This window comes from Coregonus lavaretus (assembly GCF_964263955.1).
Source record: "Coregonus lavaretus genome assembly, chromosome: 19".
NCBI classification, from domain to species: domain Eukaryota; kingdom Metazoa; phylum Chordata; class Actinopteri; order Salmoniformes; family Salmonidae; genus Coregonus; species Coregonus lavaretus.
This window is the reverse complement of record NC_140006.1, coordinates 47957398-47978775: the sequence shown is the minus strand read 5'-3', so window position 1 is coordinate 47978775 and position 21378 is coordinate 47957398. Positions and strand designations below refer to the sequence as shown.

Genomic DNA, 21378 nt, shown 5'->3' with positions numbered 1-21378 from the left:
AATTAGTTAACAATACCTGGTTAATTAGCTGACTAGAAACCAAGTAAGCTACATTCCTTTGGCTTTGTCGGACACCCAACTTCCGAAGGCCGCAAATCGGCTCGTTGGCAAGTTCCCGAGCTGGAGGTTTGGGCTTCACGACTATCAATTTCAACGCCTTTAGCTAGCGATGTTATATTATTTATCTTACCTGTCTAGCTCGCTGAAGGGCGTCTTTAAAAGCGTCGTTCATTCCTGCGCCATTTCCCGACGGTGGAGCCACGTTTGAATAGTCAGCCATATCTGTCGCAAATTCTCAAGTCCGGAGAGAGAAAATGGCCGTTCTCATTGAAAATGATCCTGGCACCACATGCAGAACAATGACACAGATATTTCACCGGATGTAAAAATGTGAAGCATCCGCTTGGCGTTTACGCTCCCAAATATGGTAGTGAGAGGAAGCCCATTGGCCGGCGGTGGGAGAAGATGGATTTTGGCCAACATCCTGCAAGTTTTTCATCGATAGAACATTTGATCTCAAGACAGCTTTCTGTTCCCAAAACTAGAATATGTTATGAATAGAGTGGACTAAGTTTTGTAGACTTTACCCTTTGCAAACGTTTAAAAAAAAATCGCGTTGTTTAGAAGGAGCGCAAATGCGAATTGTGTTACTGCACACGCGCACTTCACAGAGGAGGCGTTCCCTAACGGAATGCTAAAACGGGCCAATAGGATCTCACTAACTTGTGCTTGGCTGCGCCCACCTCCTTGGTTGGCTCTGCCCACCTCCTTGCTTGGCTCCGCCCACCTCCTTGCTTGTTCTGCCCACCTCCTTGCTTGGCTCCGCCCACCTCATTGCTTGTTCTGCCCACCTCCTTGCTTGGCTCCGCCCATCTCCTTGCTTGGCTCCGCCCATCTCCTTGCTTGGCTCCGCCCACCTCCTTGGTTGGCTCTGTCCACCTCCTTGCTTGGCTCCGCCCACCTCCTTGCTTGTTCTGCCCACCTCCTTGCTTGTTCTGCCCACCTCCTTGGTTGGCTCTGCCCACCTCCTTGGTTGGCTCTGCCCACCTCCTTGCTTGGCTCCGCCCACCTCCTTGGTTGGCTCTGCCCACCTCCTTGCTTGGCTCCGCCCACCTCCTTGCTTGTTCTGCCCACCTCCTTGCTTGGCTCCGCCCACCTCCTTGCTTGTTCTGCCCACCTCCTTGCTTGGCTCCGCCCATCTCCTTGCTTGTTCCGCCCACCTCCTTGCTTGTTCTGCCCACCTCCTTGCTTGGCTCCGCCCACCTCATTGCTTGTTCTGCCCACCTCCTTGCTTGGCTCCGCCCATCTCCTTGCTTGGCTCCGCCCATCTCCTTGCTTGGCTCCGCCCACCTCCTTGGTTGGCTCTGTCCACCTCCTTGCTTGGCTCCGCCCACCTCCTTGCTTGTTCTGCCCACCTCCTTGCTTGTTCTGCCCACCTCCTTGGTTGGCTCTGCCCACCTCCTTGGTTGGCTCTGCCCACCTCCTTGCTTGGCTCCGCCCACCTCCTTGGTTGGCTCTGCCCACCTCCTTGCTTGGCTCCGCCCACCTCCTTGCTTGTTCTGCCCACCTCCTTGCTTGGCTCCGCCCACCTCCTTGCTTGTTCTGCCCACCTCCTTGCTTGGCTCTGCCCACTATGACTCATTTGTTCCCATTGGAAACGACAGGCTGTGGTCTTGGTTGAGTAATACCCATATTTGCTGGCGCTGTGTGCGTGCTGCGAACTGGCTCTGTCATGAGTCCATCAAAGAAGGAGGCGGAATTCTTCTTCTTCTGCTGCTGCTGCTATGATATCAAGGCGGTCCGCAAACAAACGTTTAAAGTGCATGCGGCCACTTACTGTGCTGGAATATACGATCAATCATGATCTGTCCAATCATAAAAATAAACATGCCATTTAGCAGACGCTTTTATCCAAAGCGACTTACAGTCATGCGTGCATACATTTTTGTGTATGGGTGGTCCCGGGGATCGAACCCACTACCCTGGCGTTACAAGCTCCGTGCTCTACCAGCTGAGCTACAGAGGACCACTTAAATCCCTACAAACTTCTACCACACCCTCCCCCCCAAAAATATTCCCAACCCCCCCTACCCAATTCAACTTCATGTTGAAACACTCCACCCTTAGGATTATTCAGCATGTCAACAACCATTTCGACAGTAACGTCTGTTACCCCCAATATATATTTTGCCGTCTCCACAATAACCTTCAACCTGGCATTTCTGCTTTCCACAACCAGAGTCGTATTGATAACCTTACCAATAAAAGCTATCAACTTCATTATCAAAGTTTCCTTTGACACTGCACATTCGTGAGCATGAAGATTTCTGAACAGGTCTCGAAACCATACCAGGACCAGCAGAAGCACCAGCCCCGACAGCAGGTCCACTTACTACAGGAACATCCATGTAAGCTTCATCAGTCCGCACTGTAGTTCCAACAATGTCTTACCGCCTCTGCATTCGATACATCATGACTGATTTTTATATCTCTGAGACTCTCTAGCCTCTCTCTGTACCTGGCATCCACCAAACGCTGCGCTGTGTTCACCCCCACAATTACAGCACTTAACCTTCACATTGCTTCCACATTCACTGTAATCATGTTCCCCTCCAAACTTGGCACATCTTTTCTTTCCTTTACACTGAGCAGCTACATGTCCCATTCTTTGGGATTTAAAACACTGCAGTGCAAAAGGGACAAATTATCTAACACTGAAACTAAGGAATCCTATATGTACTTTTCCCGGCAAAACTTCTCAAACCTCAGTGTCACTGATACATTTTCAATTATTTGACCCGCTTTCCTACTGACCAACCATTTGGCCTCAACTACTCAGCCTCCCTTCACATTGTCTTTAATATCAATGGTTGTCTTTAGAACCATGCCCCTCTTTTACTACCATGTTAGCATGATAATGGCTTCTAGTGGCCAAAAGGCTGCATGTGTAACAGATATCCAGCTAACAGACTGCTATCAGTACCAGTGTAACAGATATCCAGCTAACAGACTGCTATCAGTACCAGTGTAACAGATATCCAGCTAACAGACTGCTATCAGTACCAGTGTAACAGATATCCAGCTAACAGACTGCTATCAGTACCAGTGTAACAGATATCCAGCTAACAGACTGCTATCAGTACCAGTGTAACAGATGTAAACGTTCTTCGTAACTTTCTTGCATTGTGTTTTTAAAGAAAGGATTGTCCAGCCAGTTGATTGGTGTTTATTCTGACGATAGACACAAGGAAGCACATCAGATGTGCAGGACAACAGTATGTTGATGGCTGTAGATTCGTGATTTGTCTGTAAGCATTGAAATAACTGAATTAGCAGGGAGCTAATGTGACCATTACAATTAAAGCATGCTAGCTAACTCGCTGTTACAGCAATAACATACAAAAGCACATCCCAGAATGCCCCCAATATCTCACAGGTACCGTACACATATACACTACCGGTCAAAAGTTTTAGAACACCTACTCATTACATTTACGTCATTTAGCAGACACTCTTATCCAGAGCGACTTACAAATTGGTGCATTCACCTTATAGCCAGTGGGATAACCACTTTACAATATGTTATTATTTATTTTTTATATATTTTTTAATTTTTTGGGGGGTGGGGTAAGGGGGGATAGAATGATTACTTTATCCTATCCCAGGTATTCCTTAAAGAGGTGGGGTTTCAAATGCCTCCGGAAGGTGGTGAGTGACTCCGCTGTCCTGGCGTCGTGAAGGAGCTTGTTCCACCATTGGGGTGCCAGAGCAGCGAACAGTTTTGACTGGGCTGAGCGGGAACTGTGCTTCCGCAGAGGTAGGGGGGCCAGCAGGCCAGAGGTGGATGAACGCAATGCCCTCGTTTGGGTGTAGGGACTGATCAGAGCCTGAAGGTACGGAGGTGCCGTTCCCCTCACAGCTCCGTAGGTAACAGTTTTGACTGGGCTGAGCGGGTAGGGGGACCAGCAGGCCAGGTCATTCAAGGGTTTTTCTTAATTTTAACTATTTTCTACTTTGTAGAATAATAGTGAAGACATCAAAAGCATGAAATAACACATATGGAATCATGTGGTTCTCTGTAGCTCAGCTGGTAGAGCACGGTGCTTGTAACGCCAAGGTAGTGGGTTCGATCCCAGGGACCACCCATACACAAAAATGTATGCACGCATGACTGTAAGTCGCTTTGGATAAAAGCGTCTGCTAAATGGCATATTATTATTATGTAGTAACCAAAAAAGTGTTAAACAAATGAAAATATATTTTATATTTGAGATTCTTCAAATAGCCACCCTTTGACTTGATGACAGCTTTGCACACTCTTGGTATTCTCTCAACCAGCTTCATGCGGTAGTCACGTGGAATGCATTTCAATTAACAGGTGTGCCTTAAAAGTTAATTTGTGGAATTTCTTTCCTTGTTAATGCGTTTGAGACAATCAGTTGTGTTGTGACAAGGTAGTGGGGGGGTATACAGAAGATAGCCCTATTTGGTAAAAGACTAAGTCCATATTATGGCAAGAACAGCTCAAATAAGCAAAGAGAAACAACAGTCCATCACTACTTTAAGACATGAAGGTCAGTCAATACGGAACATTTCAAGAACTTTGAAAGTTTCTTCAAATGCAGTTGCAAAAACCATCAAGCACTATGATGAAACTGTCTCTCATGAGGACCGCCACAGGAATGGAAGACCCAGAGTTACCTCTGCTGCAGAGGATAAGTTCATTAGAGTTACCAGCCTCAGAAATTGCAGCCCAAATAAATGCTTCACAGAGTTCAAGTAACAGTCACATCTCAACATCAACTGTTCAGAGGAGACTGGCACAGATAATGGCACAGATTCTCAGGGCAAACGTTGGAAGTCTCTACCACACCAGTCGCCACAGGCGGTCGGTGCTCACCACTGCCGACCGACTCCATCTGGAGATCCTCAAGGTTCTGAAGAGAGCAAGAAAACCTAAAGGTGTGTACTCAGGAGACGAAGGTATGTATTAAGGAGACAAAGGTATTTATTGAGGAGACAAAGGTATGTATTGAGGAGACTAAGTTGTGTACTCAGGACACAAAGGTATGTATTGAGGAGACGAAGGTATGTATTGAGGAGACAAAGGTATGTATTGAGGAGACAAAGGTATGTATTGAGGAGACAAAGGTATGTATTGAGGAGACAAAGGTATGTATTGAGGAGACGAAGGTATGTATTGAGGACACAAAGGTATGTATTGAGGAGACAAAGTTGTGTACTCAGGACACAAAGGTATGTATTGAGGAGACGAAGGTATGTATTGAGGACACGAAGGTATGTATTGAGGAGACTAAGGTATTTATTGAGGAGACGAACGTATGTATTGAGGAGACAAAGTTATGTATTGAGGAGACGAAATTGTGTACTCAGGAGACGAAGGTATGTATTGAGGAGACGAAGTTGTGTACTCAGGAGACGAAGGTCTGAACACTCTGGACCACCAACCTTCTCTCTCTCCCCTCTCGTGAGCTGCAGGACGCAACGTTTTGGAACGTTCCGGTAGACCAACCTTCTCTCTCTCCCCTCTCGTGAGCTGCAGGACGCAACGTTTTGGAACGTTCCGGTAGACCAACCTTCTCTCTCTCCCCTCTCGTGAGCTGCAGGACGCAACGTTTTGGAACGTTCCGGTAGACCAACCTTCTCTCTCTCCCCTCTCGTGAGCTGCAGGACGCAACGTTTTGGAACGTTCCGGTAGACCAACCTTCTCTCTCTCCCCTCTCGTGAGCTGCAGGACGCAACGTTTTGGAACGTTCCGGTAGACCAACCTTCTCTCTCTCCCCTCTCGTGAGCTGCAGGACGCAACGTTTTGGAACGTTCCGGTAGACCAACCTTCTCTCTCTCCCCTCTCGTGAGCTGCAGGACGCAACGTTTTGGAACGTTCAGGTAGACCAACCTTCTCTCTCTCCCCTCTCGTGAGCTGCAGGACGCAACGTTTTGGAACGTTCTGGTAGTAGAAATCGGAACCTATAGAATAACGAATCACGTCTGCTCTTTTCATGGCGTTCGACATCATTTGGCTACTGAACATGGACCTGGTTACAATGTACACAACTACACATCATTTCAGAGTTAGTATGACATCCAAAGAATCATATTTGCAACAATGTTATTATTATCCAACTAACATTTTATACTGTATTTTTTTGTGATGGGCATTATTGTAATGTGTACCAAAGACTACATCTGTAATCAGCCCAAAGATGGCGATATTGATCTGGTGTTAATGGTTTCATCTTACCTTCCAAACACATTGTATGCAGCCAGCAATACACTGGTGTCCCCTGTAGACCGGATCGTACCTAAAACATTCTCCACTCAGGCTGCAAAGACCAATTTCTTCCTTAAGTAGAAGGCGGAAGAAATGGGGGAAAAATGCGTAGTTTCTTTATGAATCACCATTTTCCACCACCCTTCTAGTGGCTAATGCTACTTCCTGATGTTGCGCAGTGCATTCAGCCAGGGGTAAACAACAGACTGCTGCAACCTGATTGGCTGAACGTGATACGCAACATCCGGAACTAGCATTCCAAGGCATTAGCTACTTTAGCATGGTGGTGCACAATGGGGTTTCATAAAGAAAGTACACATATTTTCCTCATTTCCCCCCCCCCCCCCCGCCTTCTCAGCAATAAATCTAGTTAAGGAGGAAATCGACGCCTTTGGAGCCTGAATGGAGAATGTTTTAGGTACGAACTGGGCCCCATCCAGTTGTAGTATCCTCATAGTCCATGCCTCTCATAGATGCCTGTGAACCCCTGAAGAACACTTGTGGGTGAAGTTGAACTGAAAGCTGAAGGAAGGAAATACTGTAAAATGAGCTTGCTATGGACAAATTACATCCTGGCATTTCAGTTATAGACTAAAGTGATACAATTCTAATAAATACATTAGGTTCAGGACTTTTTCCTGATCAAGTAAACAGACCAGGACATACAGTGGGGGAAAAAAGTATTTAGTCAGCCACCAATTGTGCAAGTTCTCCCATTTAAAAAGATGAGAGAGGCCTGTAATTTTCATCATAGGTACACGTCAACTATGACAGACAAAATGAGAAAACAAAATCCAGAAAATCACATTGTAGGATTTTTCATGAATTTATTTGCAAAATTATGGTGGAAAATAAGTATTTGGTCAATAACAAAAGTTTCTCAATACTTTGTTTTATACCCTTTGTTGGCAATGACACAGGTCAAACGTTTTCTGTAAGTCTTCACAAGGTTTTCACACACTGTTGCTGGTATTTTGGCTCATTCCTCCGTGCAAATATCCTCTAGAGCAGTGATGTTTTGGGGCTGTCGCTGGGCAACACAGACTTTCAACTCCCTCCAAAGATTTTCTATGGGGTTGAGATCTGGAGACTGGCTAGGCCACTCCAGGACCTTGAAATGCTTCTTACGAAGCCACTCCTTCGTTGCCCGGGCGGTGTGTTTGGGATCATTGTCATGCTGAAAGACCCAGCCACGTTTCATCGTCAATGCCCTTGCTGATGAAAGGAGGTTTTCACTCAAAATCTCACGATACATGGCCCCATTCATTCTTTCCTTTACACGGATCAGTCGTCCTGGTCCCTTTGCAGAAAAACAGCCCCAAAGCATGATGTTTCCACCCCCATGCTTCACAGTAGGTATGGTGTTCTTTGGATGCAACTCAGCATTCTTTGTCCTCCAAACACGACGAGTTGAGTTTTTACCAAAAAGTTATATTTTGGTTTCATCTGACCATATGACATTCTCCCAATCCTCTTCTGGATCATCCAAATGCACTCTAGCAAACTTCAGACGGGCCTGGAAATGTACTGGCTTAAGCAGGGGGACACGTCTGGCACTGCAGGATTTGAGTCCCTGGCGGCGTAGTGTGTTACTGATGGTAGGCTTTGTTACTTTGGTCCCAGCTCTCTGCAGGTCATTCACTAGGTCCCCCCGTGTGGTTCTGGGATTTTTGCTCACCGTTCTTGTGATCATTTTGACCCCACGGGGTGAGATCTTGCGTGGAGCCCCAGATCGAGGGAGATTATCAGTGGTCTTGTATGTCTTCCATTTCCTAATAATTACTCCCACAGTTGATTTATTCAAACCAAGCTGCTTACCTATTGCAGATTCAGTCTTCCCAGCCTGGTGCAGGTCTACAATTTTGTTTCTGGTGTCCTTTGACAGCTCTTTGGTCTTGGCCATAGTGGAGTTTGGAGTGTGACTGTTTGAGGTTGTGGACAGGTGTCTTTTATACTGACAACAAGTTCAAACAGGTGCCATTAATACAGGTAACGAGTGGAGGACAGAGGAGCCTCTTAAAGAAGAAGTTACAGGTCTGTGAGAGCCAAAAATCTTGCTTGTTTGTAGGTGACCAAATACTTATTTTCCACCATAATTTGCAAATAATGAATTCATTAAAAATCCTACAATGTGATTTTCTGGATTTTTTTTCCCTCAATTTGTCTGTCATAGTTGACGTGTACCTATTATGAAAATTACAGGCCTCTATCATCTTTTTAAGTGGGAGAACTTGCACAATTGGTGGCTGACTAAATGCTTTTTTCCCCCACTGTATAGAATAAATACCTAACCTGCCTTTTTGATCCGCAGAATAATCCCTGTTTTTTTTATCTCATTATGACGTTTTTTTCAAGAACTGAAACTGATCCATGATTCTTCATTAATAAAAATGTTGATGACAATATTGAAATGCATTCAATAGCATCAATGCTGTTCGTCTTCATTTTGCAACAACTAGGCTGTTGAACATCAACGCTGCTGTTATGTGTTAATGCTGGAGACGTTGGACCACTTCCCGTTTTACACTGAGTATTTAAATACTGTATTCTCAACATAGCTCATTCTAGTATTTCTACTACTGTACTTTGTTAGTTACAGTTTATAACATATGTATTTATATACTGGATTCTTCACATAGCTCACTCTAATATACACTATATATACAATACGTATGTGGACACCCCTTCAAATTAGTGGATTCGGCTATTTCAGCCACACCCGTTGCTGACAGGTGTATCAAATCGAGCACACAGCCATGCAATCTCCATAGACAAACATTGGCAGTAGAATGGCCTTACTGAAGAGCTCAGTGACTTTCAACGTGGCACCGTCGTAGGATGCCACCTTTTCAACAAGTCAGTTCGTCACATTTCTGCCCTGCTAGAGCTGCCCCGGTCAACTGTAAGTGCTGTTATTGTGAAGTGGAAACGTCTAGGAGCAACAACGGCTCAGCCGCAAAGTGGTAGGCCACACAAGCTCACAGAACGGGACCGTCGAGTGCTGAAGCGCGTAAAGATCGTCTGTCCTCGGTTGCAACACTCACTTCTGAGTTCCAAACTCCCTCTGGAAGCAACTTCAGCACAATAACTGTCCATCGGGAGCTTCATGAAAATGTGTTTCAATGGCCGAGCAGCCGCACACAAGCCTAAGATCACCTTGTGCAATGCCAAGCGTCGGCTGGAGTGGTGTAAAGTTCGCCACCATTGGATTCTGGAGCAGTGGAAAAACGCTTCACCACCTTCGGCAGTCCGACAGACGAATCTGGGTTTGGCAGATGCCAGGAGAACGCTACCTGCCCCAATGCATAGTGCCAAATGTAAAGTTTGGTGGAGGAGGAATAATGGTCTGGGGCTGTTTTTCATGGTTCAGGCTAGGCCCCTTAGTTACAGTGAAAGGAAATCTTAACGCTACAGCATACAATTACATTGACATTTTAGGCATTTTGCAGACGCTCTTATCCAGAGTGACTTACAGGAGCAATTAGGGTTAAGTGCCTTGCTGAAGGGCACATCGACAGATTTTTTACCTAGTCGGCTCTGGGATTAGAACCAGCGACCTTTCGGTTACTGGCACAACGCTCTTAACCACTATGCTACCTGCCGCCCATTCTAGATTATTCTGTACTTCCAACTATGTGGCAACAGTTTGGGGAAGGCCCTTTCCTGTTTCAGCATGACAATGCCCCAGTGCACAAAGCGAGGCCCATACAGAAATGGTTTGTCAAGATCAGTGTGGAAGAACTTGACTGGTCTGTACATAGCCCTGACCTCAACCCCGTCGAACACCTTTGGGATGAATTGGAACGCCGACTCCGAGCCAGGCCTAATCGCCCAACATCAGTGCCCCGACCTCACTAATGCTCTTGTGGCTGAATGGAAGCAAGTCCTGTGTAGCTCAGTTAGTAGAGCATGGTGCTTGCAACGCCAGGGTTGTGGGTTCGATTCCCAGGGGGGCCAGTATGAAAATGTATGCACTCACTTAACTGTAAGTCGCTCTGGATAAGAGCGTCTGCTAAAATGTAAAATGAGCATTTCTCCTTTTCCAAGATAATCCATCCACCTGACAGGTGTGGCATATCAAGAAGCTGATTAAACAACATGATCATTACACAGGTGCACCTTGTGCTGGGGACAATAAAAGGCCACTCTAAAATGTGCAGTTTTGTCACACAACACAATTCCACACCTGTGTAATATACAGTTCTGCAATTGGCATGCAGTGGCGTAAGCAATGGGTGGGCCTGGGAGGGCATAGGCCCACCCACTTGAGAGCCAAGCCCACCCATGGCTGCGCCCCTGCCCAGTCATGTGAAATCCATAGCTTAGGGCCTAAATAATTTATTTCAATTGACTGATTTCCTTATATGAACTGTAACTAAGTAAAATCTTTGAAATTGTTGCATGTTGAGTTTATATTTTTGTTCAGTATATTTCAGATGAGGGAGGTCCCAAATAAAAATAGACCATGGCAACTTGACAACTTGACCCATGACAAAAAAAACATTCCAATCTAACTCCCTATAATTCGCTGTTCAGTGACGTACAGTTGAAGTCAGAAGTTTACATACACTTAGGTTGGAGTCATTAAAACTCATTTTTCAACCACTCCACAAATGTCTTATTAACAAACTATAGTTATGGCAAGTCGGTGCATGACACAAGTAATTTTTCCAACAATTGTTTACAGACAGATTATTTAATTTATAATTCACTGTATCACAATTACAGTGGGTCAGAAGTTTACGTACACTAAGTTGACTGTGCCTTTAAACAGCTTGGAAAGTTCCAGAAAATGATTTCATGGCTTTAGAAGTTTCTGATAGGCTAATTGACATCATTTGAGTCAATTGGAGGTGTACCTGTGGATGTATTTCAAGGCCTACCTTCAAACTCAGTGCCTCTTTGCTTGACATCCTGGGAAAATCAAAAGAAATCAGCCAAGAAGCACGGGGGTGGCAGCATCATGCTGTGGGGGTGCTTTGCTGCAGGAGGGACTGGTGCACTTCACAAAATAGATGGTATCATGAGGAAGGAAAATTATGTGGATATATTGAAGCAACATCTCAAGACATCAGTCAGGAAGTTAAAGCTTGGTCGCAAATGGGTCTTCCAAATGGACAATGACCCCAAGCATACTTCCAAAGTTGTGGCAAAATGGCTTAAGGACAACAAAGTCAAGGTATTGGAGTGGCCATCACAAAGCCCTGACCTCAATCCTATAGAAAATGTGTGGGCAGAACTGAAAAAGCGTGTGCGAGCAAGGAGGCCTACAAACCTGACTCAGTTACACCAGCTCTGTCAGGAGGAATGGGCCAAAATTCACCCAACGTATTGTGGGAAGCTTGTGGAAGGCTACCCGAAACATTTGACCCAAGTTAAACAATTTAAAAGGCAATGCTACCAAATACTAATTGAGTGTATGTAAACTTCTGACCCACTGGGAATGTGATGAAAGAAATAAAAGCTGAAATAAATCATTCTCTCTACTATTATTCGGACATTTCACATTCTTAAAATAAAGTGGTGATCCTAACTGACCTAAGACAGTGAATTTTTACTAGGATTAAATGTCAGGAATTGTGAAAAACTGAGTTTAAATGTATTTGGCTAAGGTGTATGTAAACCTCTGACTTCAACTGTAGGTAGGCTGGGCGTTCTAATGCTTCACGCTGTCTGTTATCAAAGGTCATATTGTTTCAGGATCAAGACACTGACATGTTGGAATGGTCCAGAGATAGAGAGTTGGTCGGGGAGGGGACAGAGGTCAGTGTCTGGGGGTCATATAGTAGGATATACACTGAGTGTACGAAACATTAAGAACACCTGCTCTTTCCATGACATGGACTGACCAGGTGAATCCAGGTGCAAGCTTTGATCACTTATTGATTTCACTTGTTAAATCCACTTCAATCAGTGTAGATGAAGGGGAGGAGACAGGTTAAATAATTATTTTCTTGCCTTGAGACAATTGAGACACGGATTGTGTGTGTGTCATTCAGAAGGTGAATGGGCGAGACAAAATATTGAATTGCCTTTGAACGGACAACCAGCCAACTTGACAGAACTGTGGGAAGCACTGGAGTCAACATGGGCCAGCATCCCTGTGGAATGCTTTCGACACCTTGTAGAGTCCATGCCCAGATGAATTGAGGATGTTCTGAGGGCAACATTCCTAATGTTTGGTTTACTGAGTGTAGGTCATAGTTCATTCAGATCAGGCTATCAACCTTGTACCAAATGGCACCCTATTCCCTATATAGTGCACTACTTTAGACCAGAGAATGGCACCCTATTCCCTATATAGTGCACTACTTTAGACCAGAGAATGGCACCCTATTCCCTATATAGTGCTCTACATTAGACCAGAGAATGGCACCCTATTCCCTATATAGTGCACTACTTTAGACCAGAGAATGGCACCCTATTCCCTATATAGTGCACTACTTTAGACCAGAGAATGGCACCCTATTCCCTATATAGTGCTCTACATTAGACCAGAGAATGGCACCCTATTCCCTATATAGTGCACTACTTTAGACCAGAGAATGGCACCCTATTCCCTATATAGTGCACTACTTTAGACCAGAGAATGGCACCCTATTCCCTATATAGTGCACTACTTTAGACCAGAGAATGGCACCCTAGTCCCTACATAGTGCACTACTTTAGACCAGAGAATAGCACCCTATTCCCTATATAGTGCACTACTTTAGACCAGAGAATGGCACCCTATTCCCTATGTAGTGCACTACTTTAGACCAGAGAATGGCACCCTATTCCCTATATAGTGCACTACTTTAGACCAGAGAATGGCACCCTATTCCCTATATAGTGCACTACTTTAGACCAGAGAATGGCACCCTATTCCCTATATAGTGCACTACTTTAGACCAGAGAATGGCACCCTATTCCCTATATAGTGCACTACTTTAGACCAGAGAATGGCACCCTATTCCCTATATAGTGCACTACATTAGACCAGAGAATGGCACCCTATTCCCTATATAGTGCACTACTTTAGACCAGAGAATGGCACCCTATTCCCTATATAGTGCACTACTTTAGACCAGAGAATGGCACCCTATTCCCTATGTAGTGCACTACTTTAGACCAGAGAATGGCACCCTATTCCCTATATAGTGCACTACTTTAGACCAGAGAATGGCACCCTATTCCCTATATAGTGCACTACTTTAGACCAGAGAATGGCACCCTATTCCCTATGTAGTGCACTACTTTAGACCAGAGAATGGCACCCTATTCCCTATATAGTGCACTACTTTAGACCAGAGAATAGCACCCTATTCCCTATATAGTGCACTACTTTAGACCAGAGAATGGCACCCTATTCCCTATATAGTGCACTACTTTAGACCAGAGAATGGCACCCTATTCCCTATATAGTGCACTACTTTAGACCAGCAGTGCACTATATAGGGACTAGTGTGCCATTTGGGATGCAAGACTCATCGTATGAGCCAGAGGTCATGTAGATCTGTCTACCTCGGCTCGAACCGGAGGACAGTCAGTGGGGGGTTAGGGTTTAGGGTTTAGGGTTTAGGGTTAGTAAGCCTATCGGCCAGAGGTTAGTGTCAGGCTCAAGTGTTGGCTGTAAGCCTGGACAGGAGGCCTATCCTCTGGATGTGGATCCCCTCCTCTCCACAGCTGATGATTTGAACAGAAAGGCACCAAATTGAGGCTATTTCTCCATTGAAATTATACTGACTCCCTGTCTTGTCCTCGTCTAACCAACCCACAGCCCTTTACTATAGGGCTTATAATAACCTGTCACGGCTGTTACAATGTAATTACTATTTTCTGTAGGCTACCATGTTTTTCCACTCAGGTTGGGATGTCAATTCCATGTGGATGGGTGTTTAAACAGAATAAAAAAGAAGAAAAAAAACGGAATCTTTGCCTAATATGGGAAATGACGTGCCTCAGCAGCATTTAGGTTCTAGAATGAGCCCCTGGATTACAGCGAGCAGCGCAGGCCGGTGGGTCGGACGCAGGGGAGGGAGACACAGTCTATCCGGGGAGGGTGGTGGATAAATAACCCAGGATCCACAGCGCTGAATAACCACTCGGAACATCGCTACATCACATCCCTCTCTCTCTCTAGCTTCTCACTGTTCAACTGTCTCCGTGTCTAGCTATTGTTGTTTAGAGTGGCAGAGAGCAGCGGTTAGGTTTTTTCGCTTGCCGCCATATCAGCTTCCTCAGAGGGGTCTCTCTCTGGGCTCTCCTCTCCTGGATATATTTTCCTATCAGACTGACAGGCAGCTTCCTCAGAGGGGTCTCTCTCTGGTCTCTCCTCTCCTGGATATATTTCCCTATCAGACTGACAGGCAGCTTCCGTAGAACAGCTGCGGGTTCTCTTCAGCTCCTGCGCGGGGCCGCTTCGGGGAAACTATGGGGAAAGATTATTATAAAATCCTGGGGATAGTGAAAGGAGCGGCTGACGAGGACATTAAAAAGGCATACAAAAAGCAGGCTCTGAAATGGCACCCGGACAAAAACAAGGCGGCCAACGCCGAGGAGAAATTTAAGGAGATCGCCGAGGCATATGAAGTCATCAGTGATCCGAAGAAAAGAGAGATATATGATCAGTATGGAGAAGAAGGTAGGATATGACACTCTCCACCTTTCATTGTGGTCATTTTATTCAGATGTTTTATTAATGCCCGGGTTACTTGTCATTTCATCCACTCCATAATTTAGCACACGGCAGAAAATATTGCTGTGCGTATAATAGAATTGGCCATTATACAAGTCATACAGACCGACATTTGACCCCCACTGGTTAGAGGAGACCACAGCAGTTCACTCAATTTTATTTATTCATACAATGTATGATAATAATAAGACAATAAGCAGACATTTCCCCCTGTTGTCAGGGTGGCATACAGCCCATAATATGCAGACATGGCTCTTGGTTGGTCAGAAATACAGTATATGTCAGATTGTATTAGTTTTAGGCTACTGTCAATTACATTAATTGATATTGAACACGTCAAACATGGGTAATGTTACCAGCCGAAGGCATCATAAATCCCTTTCAAATAGCAGTTGGGAAAGAGCGGATTTGCCATGGTGGGAAGAATCCACTGACCTGCCCCGTGTGGCAGATTAATTTACTGTTTGACCGGAGCAGCATCAATGTAGGTTTATGAACTTACTGTTTGACCAGAGCAGCATCAATGTAGGTTTATGAACTTACTGTTTGACCAGAGCAGCATCAATGTAGGTTTATGAACTTACTGTTTGACCGGAGCAGCATCAATGTAGGTTTATGAACTTACTGTTTGACCAGAGCAGCATCAATGTAGGATTGCAACCCTTTCCCTGTGTGGTACAGTCTGCATGGTTATTCTGTGACTGTACAGATCACAGACACGATACGTTCAGAGCAGTTGATTTAGGAGGTTGCACTTTTGGGACTATTCAATTGGTTCTATTATACCGGGCAAACTCAAGCACAGCTCAAGGATTTAAAAGATATTTGACCCATGTCTGGTGCAGTACATCTATATTATTTGAACTGTTGATGACTCCAGTGTCCCCCCCATCAAAACATAGGTTATCATCATTATCTGAACCGTTGATGACTTCAGTATCCTTGTTCCCCCTGTTGTCCCTCAGGTCTCAAAGGAGGAGGCGGTGGCCCAGGCAGCGATCCAGACGGACAGGGCAGCAACTTCACCTCCTACACGTTCCACGGTGACCCCCACGCCACCTTCGCCACCTTCTTCGGCGGCGCCAACCCCTTCGAGATGTTCTTCGGCCGCAAGGCCAACGGGCGCGGTCCGGGCGGCGGGGACGACGAGGACATGGAGGTGGACGGCAACGACCCGTTCGGTTCATTCACCTCGTTTAATCTCAACGGGTTCCCTCGGGACCGCCACGTGGGGATTGGCGGGCAGCAGAGGAGGAAGCAGGACCCGGCCATCCATCACGAGCTGCGGGTAACACTGGAGGAAGTGTTTCATGGTTGCACCAAGAGGATGAAGATCAGCAGGAAGAGGATGAACCCAGACGGACGGACCATGAGGACGGAGGATAAAATACTCACCATAGAGATTAAGAGAGGATGGAAGGAAGGAACCAAGATCACGTTCCCCAGAGAAGGGGACGAATCGCCCAACACCATCCCTGCTGATATCGTGTTCCTCATCAAGGACAAGCCACACGCACATTTTAGGAGGGAGGGGTCGGATATCGTGTACCCGGTGAAAGTTAGTCTACGGCAGGTGAGATGTGTTTTGCTTGGCGGATCTTGGTGGCCCGCCTTATCAAAGTAAGATTAAGGGTAACCACATCCAATAGAAAGTGGTTCAGTGTGGAATAAACTAGTTCGGTCTGGCTGGTTTACATGCTATAGAAATGGGCATTCAGAATGGATCATGTTCAGTTGGCACACCGTAGCAAAACATTTTGCAACAGAAAATGTCAAATCTGTGATCTTATTGCTCAAGTTCAAGTAATACCTCCCTGTTTCACTTTATTTCACAATGTTTTATCCTGTTTTGGGTCTACTGAACACAAGCCTGGTCATTGTTCAGCACACGGAAGGGAGAGAGAACAGGGTTAAGACCAGTGTATACAGCAAGTAGAGAACATTACGATAGAAGGAGGATGTTATGTCATTCCCACTGTGAAGGAGGGAAACAGGAGAGGAGAGGCAGCAACACTTCAGGAGTGTGAAGAGACAGCAGGCTTGTAGCCCACGCACACTGACTGGGTTAGGACCACTAATACGGTCTCTCTCTCTCTCTTTCTCTCTCTCTCTCTCTCTCTCTCTCTCTCTCTCTCTCTCTCTCTCTCTCTCTCTCTCTCTCTTTCTCTCTCTCTCTCTCTCTCTCTCTCTCAATTCAATTCAATTCAATTCGCTTTATTGGCATGACGTAACAATGTACATATTGCCAAAGCTTACTTTGGATATTTACAATATAAAAAATAAATAAAAATGAGAATCAAAAATTGTCAACGGGACAACAGTAACAACAATAACCAACGGTCAATATAACCATACATTCAACAATAACAATAATCATACAGTTGAGGACATGTGCAGGTTTATTGGTCTGTCAGACACTGTCCCTCAACTTATGGCAGGCAGCAATGTAGTGCGCTGCCAACCCACAGCTCTCTGCGTCCTCCCCCAACAGGATGGGTAGCCTATCCTCATCAGAGAGGTCTTTAAAACCTTGAATAAGGATTTCAAATTTGGGGAAATGACACTCTCTAATTGTTTTATATTTTTGACATTTTGTCAGGAAATGCAGCTCCGTCTCAGGTTCTGCTGTTGTGCAGTGGTTGCACAGCCTTTCCTCTACAGGGAGCCAGGTTTTCCTGTGTCTACCCTTCTCAATGGCAAGGCTGTGCTCACTGAGCCTGTACTTTGTCAAGGTTTTTCTAAGGTTTTGATCAGTAACCATGGTCAAATATTTAGCCATAGTGTACTGTCGATTTAGGGCCAGATAGCACTGCATTTTGCTTTGTGTTTGTGCTTGTGTTTCCCAATAAGCAATGTAGTTTTGTTTTGACTGTGTTGTAATTTGGTTTATTCTGATTGATTGGATGTTCTGGTCCTGGGGCTTCAGTGTGTTAGTAGAACAGGTTTGTGAACTCGGCCCCAGGACCAGCTGGATGAGGGGACTCTTTTCTTTGCTCAGCTCTTGGCATTGCAGGGCTTGGTAATGATATGAGAGGGGGTCACTGTATTTTAGATGTTTCCAAAACTTAATTGCTCTTTTTTGAGTTTTTATTATTAGTGGATATTGGCCTAATTCTGCCCTGCATGCATTGTTTGTAGTTTTCCTCTGGACACGTAGGAGAATCTTACAGAACTCTGCATGTAGGGTTTCAATGGGGTGTTTGTCCCATTTGATGAAATCTTGTTTTGCAAGTGGACCCCACACCTCGCTGCCATAAAGTGCAATTGGTTCAATGACATATTCAATTAGTTTTAGCCAAATTTTAATAGGTATTTCAATTTGAATTTGCTTTTTAATGGCGTAGAATGCCCTGCGTGCTTTCTCTCTCAGTTCATTCACTGCCTCATTAAGGTGTCCAGTTGAGCTTATTTTTAAACCTAAGTAATTGTAGTGTGTACAGTACTCTATATATTTTGTACCAATTGAGAACTTTGGTCTAATTCCCTGAGATCTGGATCTTCTCTGGAAAATCATTATTTTAGTCTTTTTGGGGTTTACTGCCAGGGCCCAGGTCTGGCAGTACTGCTCTAGCAGGTCCAGGCTCTGCTGTAGGCCAGGTGCTGTGGGTGACAGCAGGCATAGGTCATCTGCGAAGAGTAGGCATTTAACTTCTGAATTGTGGAGACTAACACCAGGGGCTGAGGATTTTTCTAGAATAGTGGCCAATTCGTTAATGTAAATATTGAAGAGTGCAGGGCTCAGATTGCAACCCTGACGAAGGCCCCGCCCCTGGTTAAAGAATTCTGTCCTTTTCTTACCAATTTTAATGCTGCACGTATTGCCAGTATACATTGATTTAATTATGTCATATGTTTTACCCCCTACACCACTTTCAATAACTTTGTAGAACAGTCCTGTATGCCAAATAGAATCAAATGCTTTTTGGAAGTCGATAAAGCAAGTGTATATTTTGGTATTATTTTGGTGGACATGTTTATCTATCAGGGTGTGTAAGGTGTAAATATGATCAGTTGTGCGATGTTTTGGTATAAATCCAATTTGGCTTTTACTCAAGACATTGTGCTTATTAAGGAAGTTTAGAACTCTTACATTGATGATACTACAGAAAACCTTCCCCAGGTTACTGTTCACACAAATGCCTCTGTAATTGTTAGGGTCAAATTTGTCTCCATTCTTAAAGATTGGGGTTATGAGTCCTTGATTCCAGATGTCAGGGAAATAACCTACACTCAGGATCAAATTAAACAATTTTAATATAGCCAATTGAAATTTTGCACTAATGAGTTTGAGCATTTCATTTAGGATGCCATCAGGTCCGCAGGCTTTTTTAAATTTGAGAGCCTGAAGTTTCTTATAGAGCTCCTGGTCAGTAATTGGGGAGTCCAATGGGTTTTGATTGTCCTTTATAGCTTTTTCTAATCCATTCAACTTCTCATGGATTTGGCGTTGTTCTGCGTTTGTGTCAATTTGAACGGTGTTGTAGAGTGTTTTGAAATGGGTTGTCCATATGTCACCATTTTGTATTGCTAATTCCTCTTGTTTAGATTTTTTTAGTTTTTTCCAATTTTGCCAAAAGTTGTTTGTGTTTATGGACTCCTCAATTAGTGTCAGCTGCTTGCTGTTGTACTGTGCTTTTTTGGTTCTGAGTGTACGTTTATAGAGTTTTAAAGTCTCACAGTAATGAAGGCGTAATTCACCATTATTTGAGTCTCTGTGCTTTTGGTTGGATAGTGTTCTAAGTTTTTTCCTTATAATTTTACAATCTGCATCAAACCAGTTGTCATCTGTGATTTTTTTAGTTTTGTTTTTTATCAATTTCAATTGTGCTTCTTTTGCCGTTTGCCTGAATATATAGTTGATGTTTCGTACTGCTAGATTGATGCCTTCTTTACTGTGAGTGAATGTGGTATCCAGAAAGTTATCTAAGAGTGTTTGGATATTTTGGTTCCAGGTTGCTTTCTGGTATTCTTCTGTGCTGTTTTGGGCCCATCTGTATGAATTTCTGATGTTGTACAGCTTACTGGGCTGTGAATGTGTGGTTGTTTCCAGGTCTGTTCTTTTGAGGAACAACGTAATTTGGCTGTGATCAGACAGAGGTGTTAGTGGCTTGACAGTGAATGAGCTGAGAGAGAAAGGGTCCATGTCTGTGATCATATAGTCTACTGTACTGTGGCCAAGAGGTGAGCAGTAGGTGAATCTCCCCAAAGAGTCCCCCCGTAACCTACCATTGACAAAGTACAGACCCAGGCTTCTACAGAGCTGCAAAAGATCCCTTCCGTTTTTGTTGACGGTGCTGTCACTGTTGTTTCTATGGGGGAGATTAAGATAGTTAGAAACAGTATGGCCTGTAATAAAGCTGTCCCCTCGTGTGCTCGTTAGATCAGGTAGTGTTCCTGTGCGCGCATTTGTGTCCCCACAGATGAGCACATTTCCCTGGGCCTGGAAATGGCACGTCTCTTCCTCGAGGGTGGGGAAGATCTCCTCTGAGTAATATGGGGATTCTGAGGGGGGGATATATATTGCGCAAAGGAACACATCTTTTCCTGTCAGTACAAGTTCTTTTTTTAGTTTTAACCAAATGTGGTATTTGCCAATTTTGAGGGGATCAATTAGATTTTGTAGTTCGGATTTGTACCAAATGATCAATCCTCCAGAGTCTCTGCCTCTATTGACAGAGCTGTGTTTCTGTGATGGCACAATGACCTCTCTGTAGCCTGTGGGACAGTGAGTGACAACGTCAGCCTTACACCATGTCTCCTGCAGAATGATGACGTCAACATCTTTCAGATTTTTGTTGAACTCCAGTGCTAAACTCTTCAGACCAAAGGTTGATGAGTTTAGACCCTGAATGTTCCACATGCTAACTGATAGTGATTTCATGTTGCAAAAAGAAAGAGTAGCAGTCAGAAATACAGTAACGATTAACTAATAAGTTGTTAAGAGCGAGATAAACAGGATATCAGCTAACATTTATTCTGTTATTCTGTTAAATATTCCTATTCATTGAACAAGTAAATTCTAGTACAATAGGTGTGTGTGTGTGTGTGTGTGTGGTGTGTGTGTGTATGCGTCCGTGTGTGTTTAGTGCAGTTTAGTGCAGATGTATTGGAGGAGCTGTTTAATCTCACTTAATCCTACAGGGTTCTCCTGTCCTCTGACGACCTCCGCGTAGCTGCGCTGGTCCTGCTGTTGGGCTCTGTGAGGTGGAGGGGGGCCAGGTCTGGGCTGTGGGACTTCCTCTCTGGTCTGGTAGGGGTGGTGGTCTGGTGCGGGATAATAGGCTGGGCCCGGTCTGGTCTGGCTAAGCCGATGGAAGTGGTGATGCTCTGGGGGTGGGTGGGGCCTGTGGGGTGCACTGGGTCTGGTGTGGCGTTGAAGGGGCCTGGGGCTCCTTGGTGGTGCAGTGGT

General features: G+C 44.8%; 2 protein-coding genes across 5 annotated transcripts in view; one reads left to right on the top strand and one right to left on the bottom strand.

The window, feature by feature from the left end:
* Nucleotides 1–332, bottom strand: part of LOC311146197 (far upstream element-binding protein 1-like) — a gene marked incomplete at its 3' end in the record, with an annotated part of 37596 nt that extends 37264 nt beyond the window's left edge. For 3 of the 4 annotated variants that reach the window (XM_084182701.1, XM_084182700.1, XM_084182702.1), the window contains exon 1: nt 191–332. In XM_084182701.1, coding sequence (XP_084038827.1) covers nt 191–280 — 90 coding nt within the window. In that variant the 5' untranslated portion in view covers nt 281–332. The remainder of the gene's footprint in view (nt 1–190) is intronic. The other variant, XM_084182703.1, reaches the window with a different exon arrangement.
* Nucleotides 333–14375: 14043 nt separating this feature from the next.
* The window catches only part of LOC311146201 (dnaJ homolog subfamily B member 4-like), a 9655-nt gene continuing 2652 nt past the window's right edge, over nt 14376–21378 (top strand). The window contains exons 1-2 of the mRNA XM_084182709.1: nt 14376–14915; nt 15935–16542. Of these exons, the coding sequence (XP_084038835.1) occupies nt 14705–14915; nt 15935–16542 (819 nt within the window). The 5' untranslated portion in view covers nt 14376–14704. The remainder of the gene's footprint in view (nt 14916–15934; nt 16543–21378) is intronic.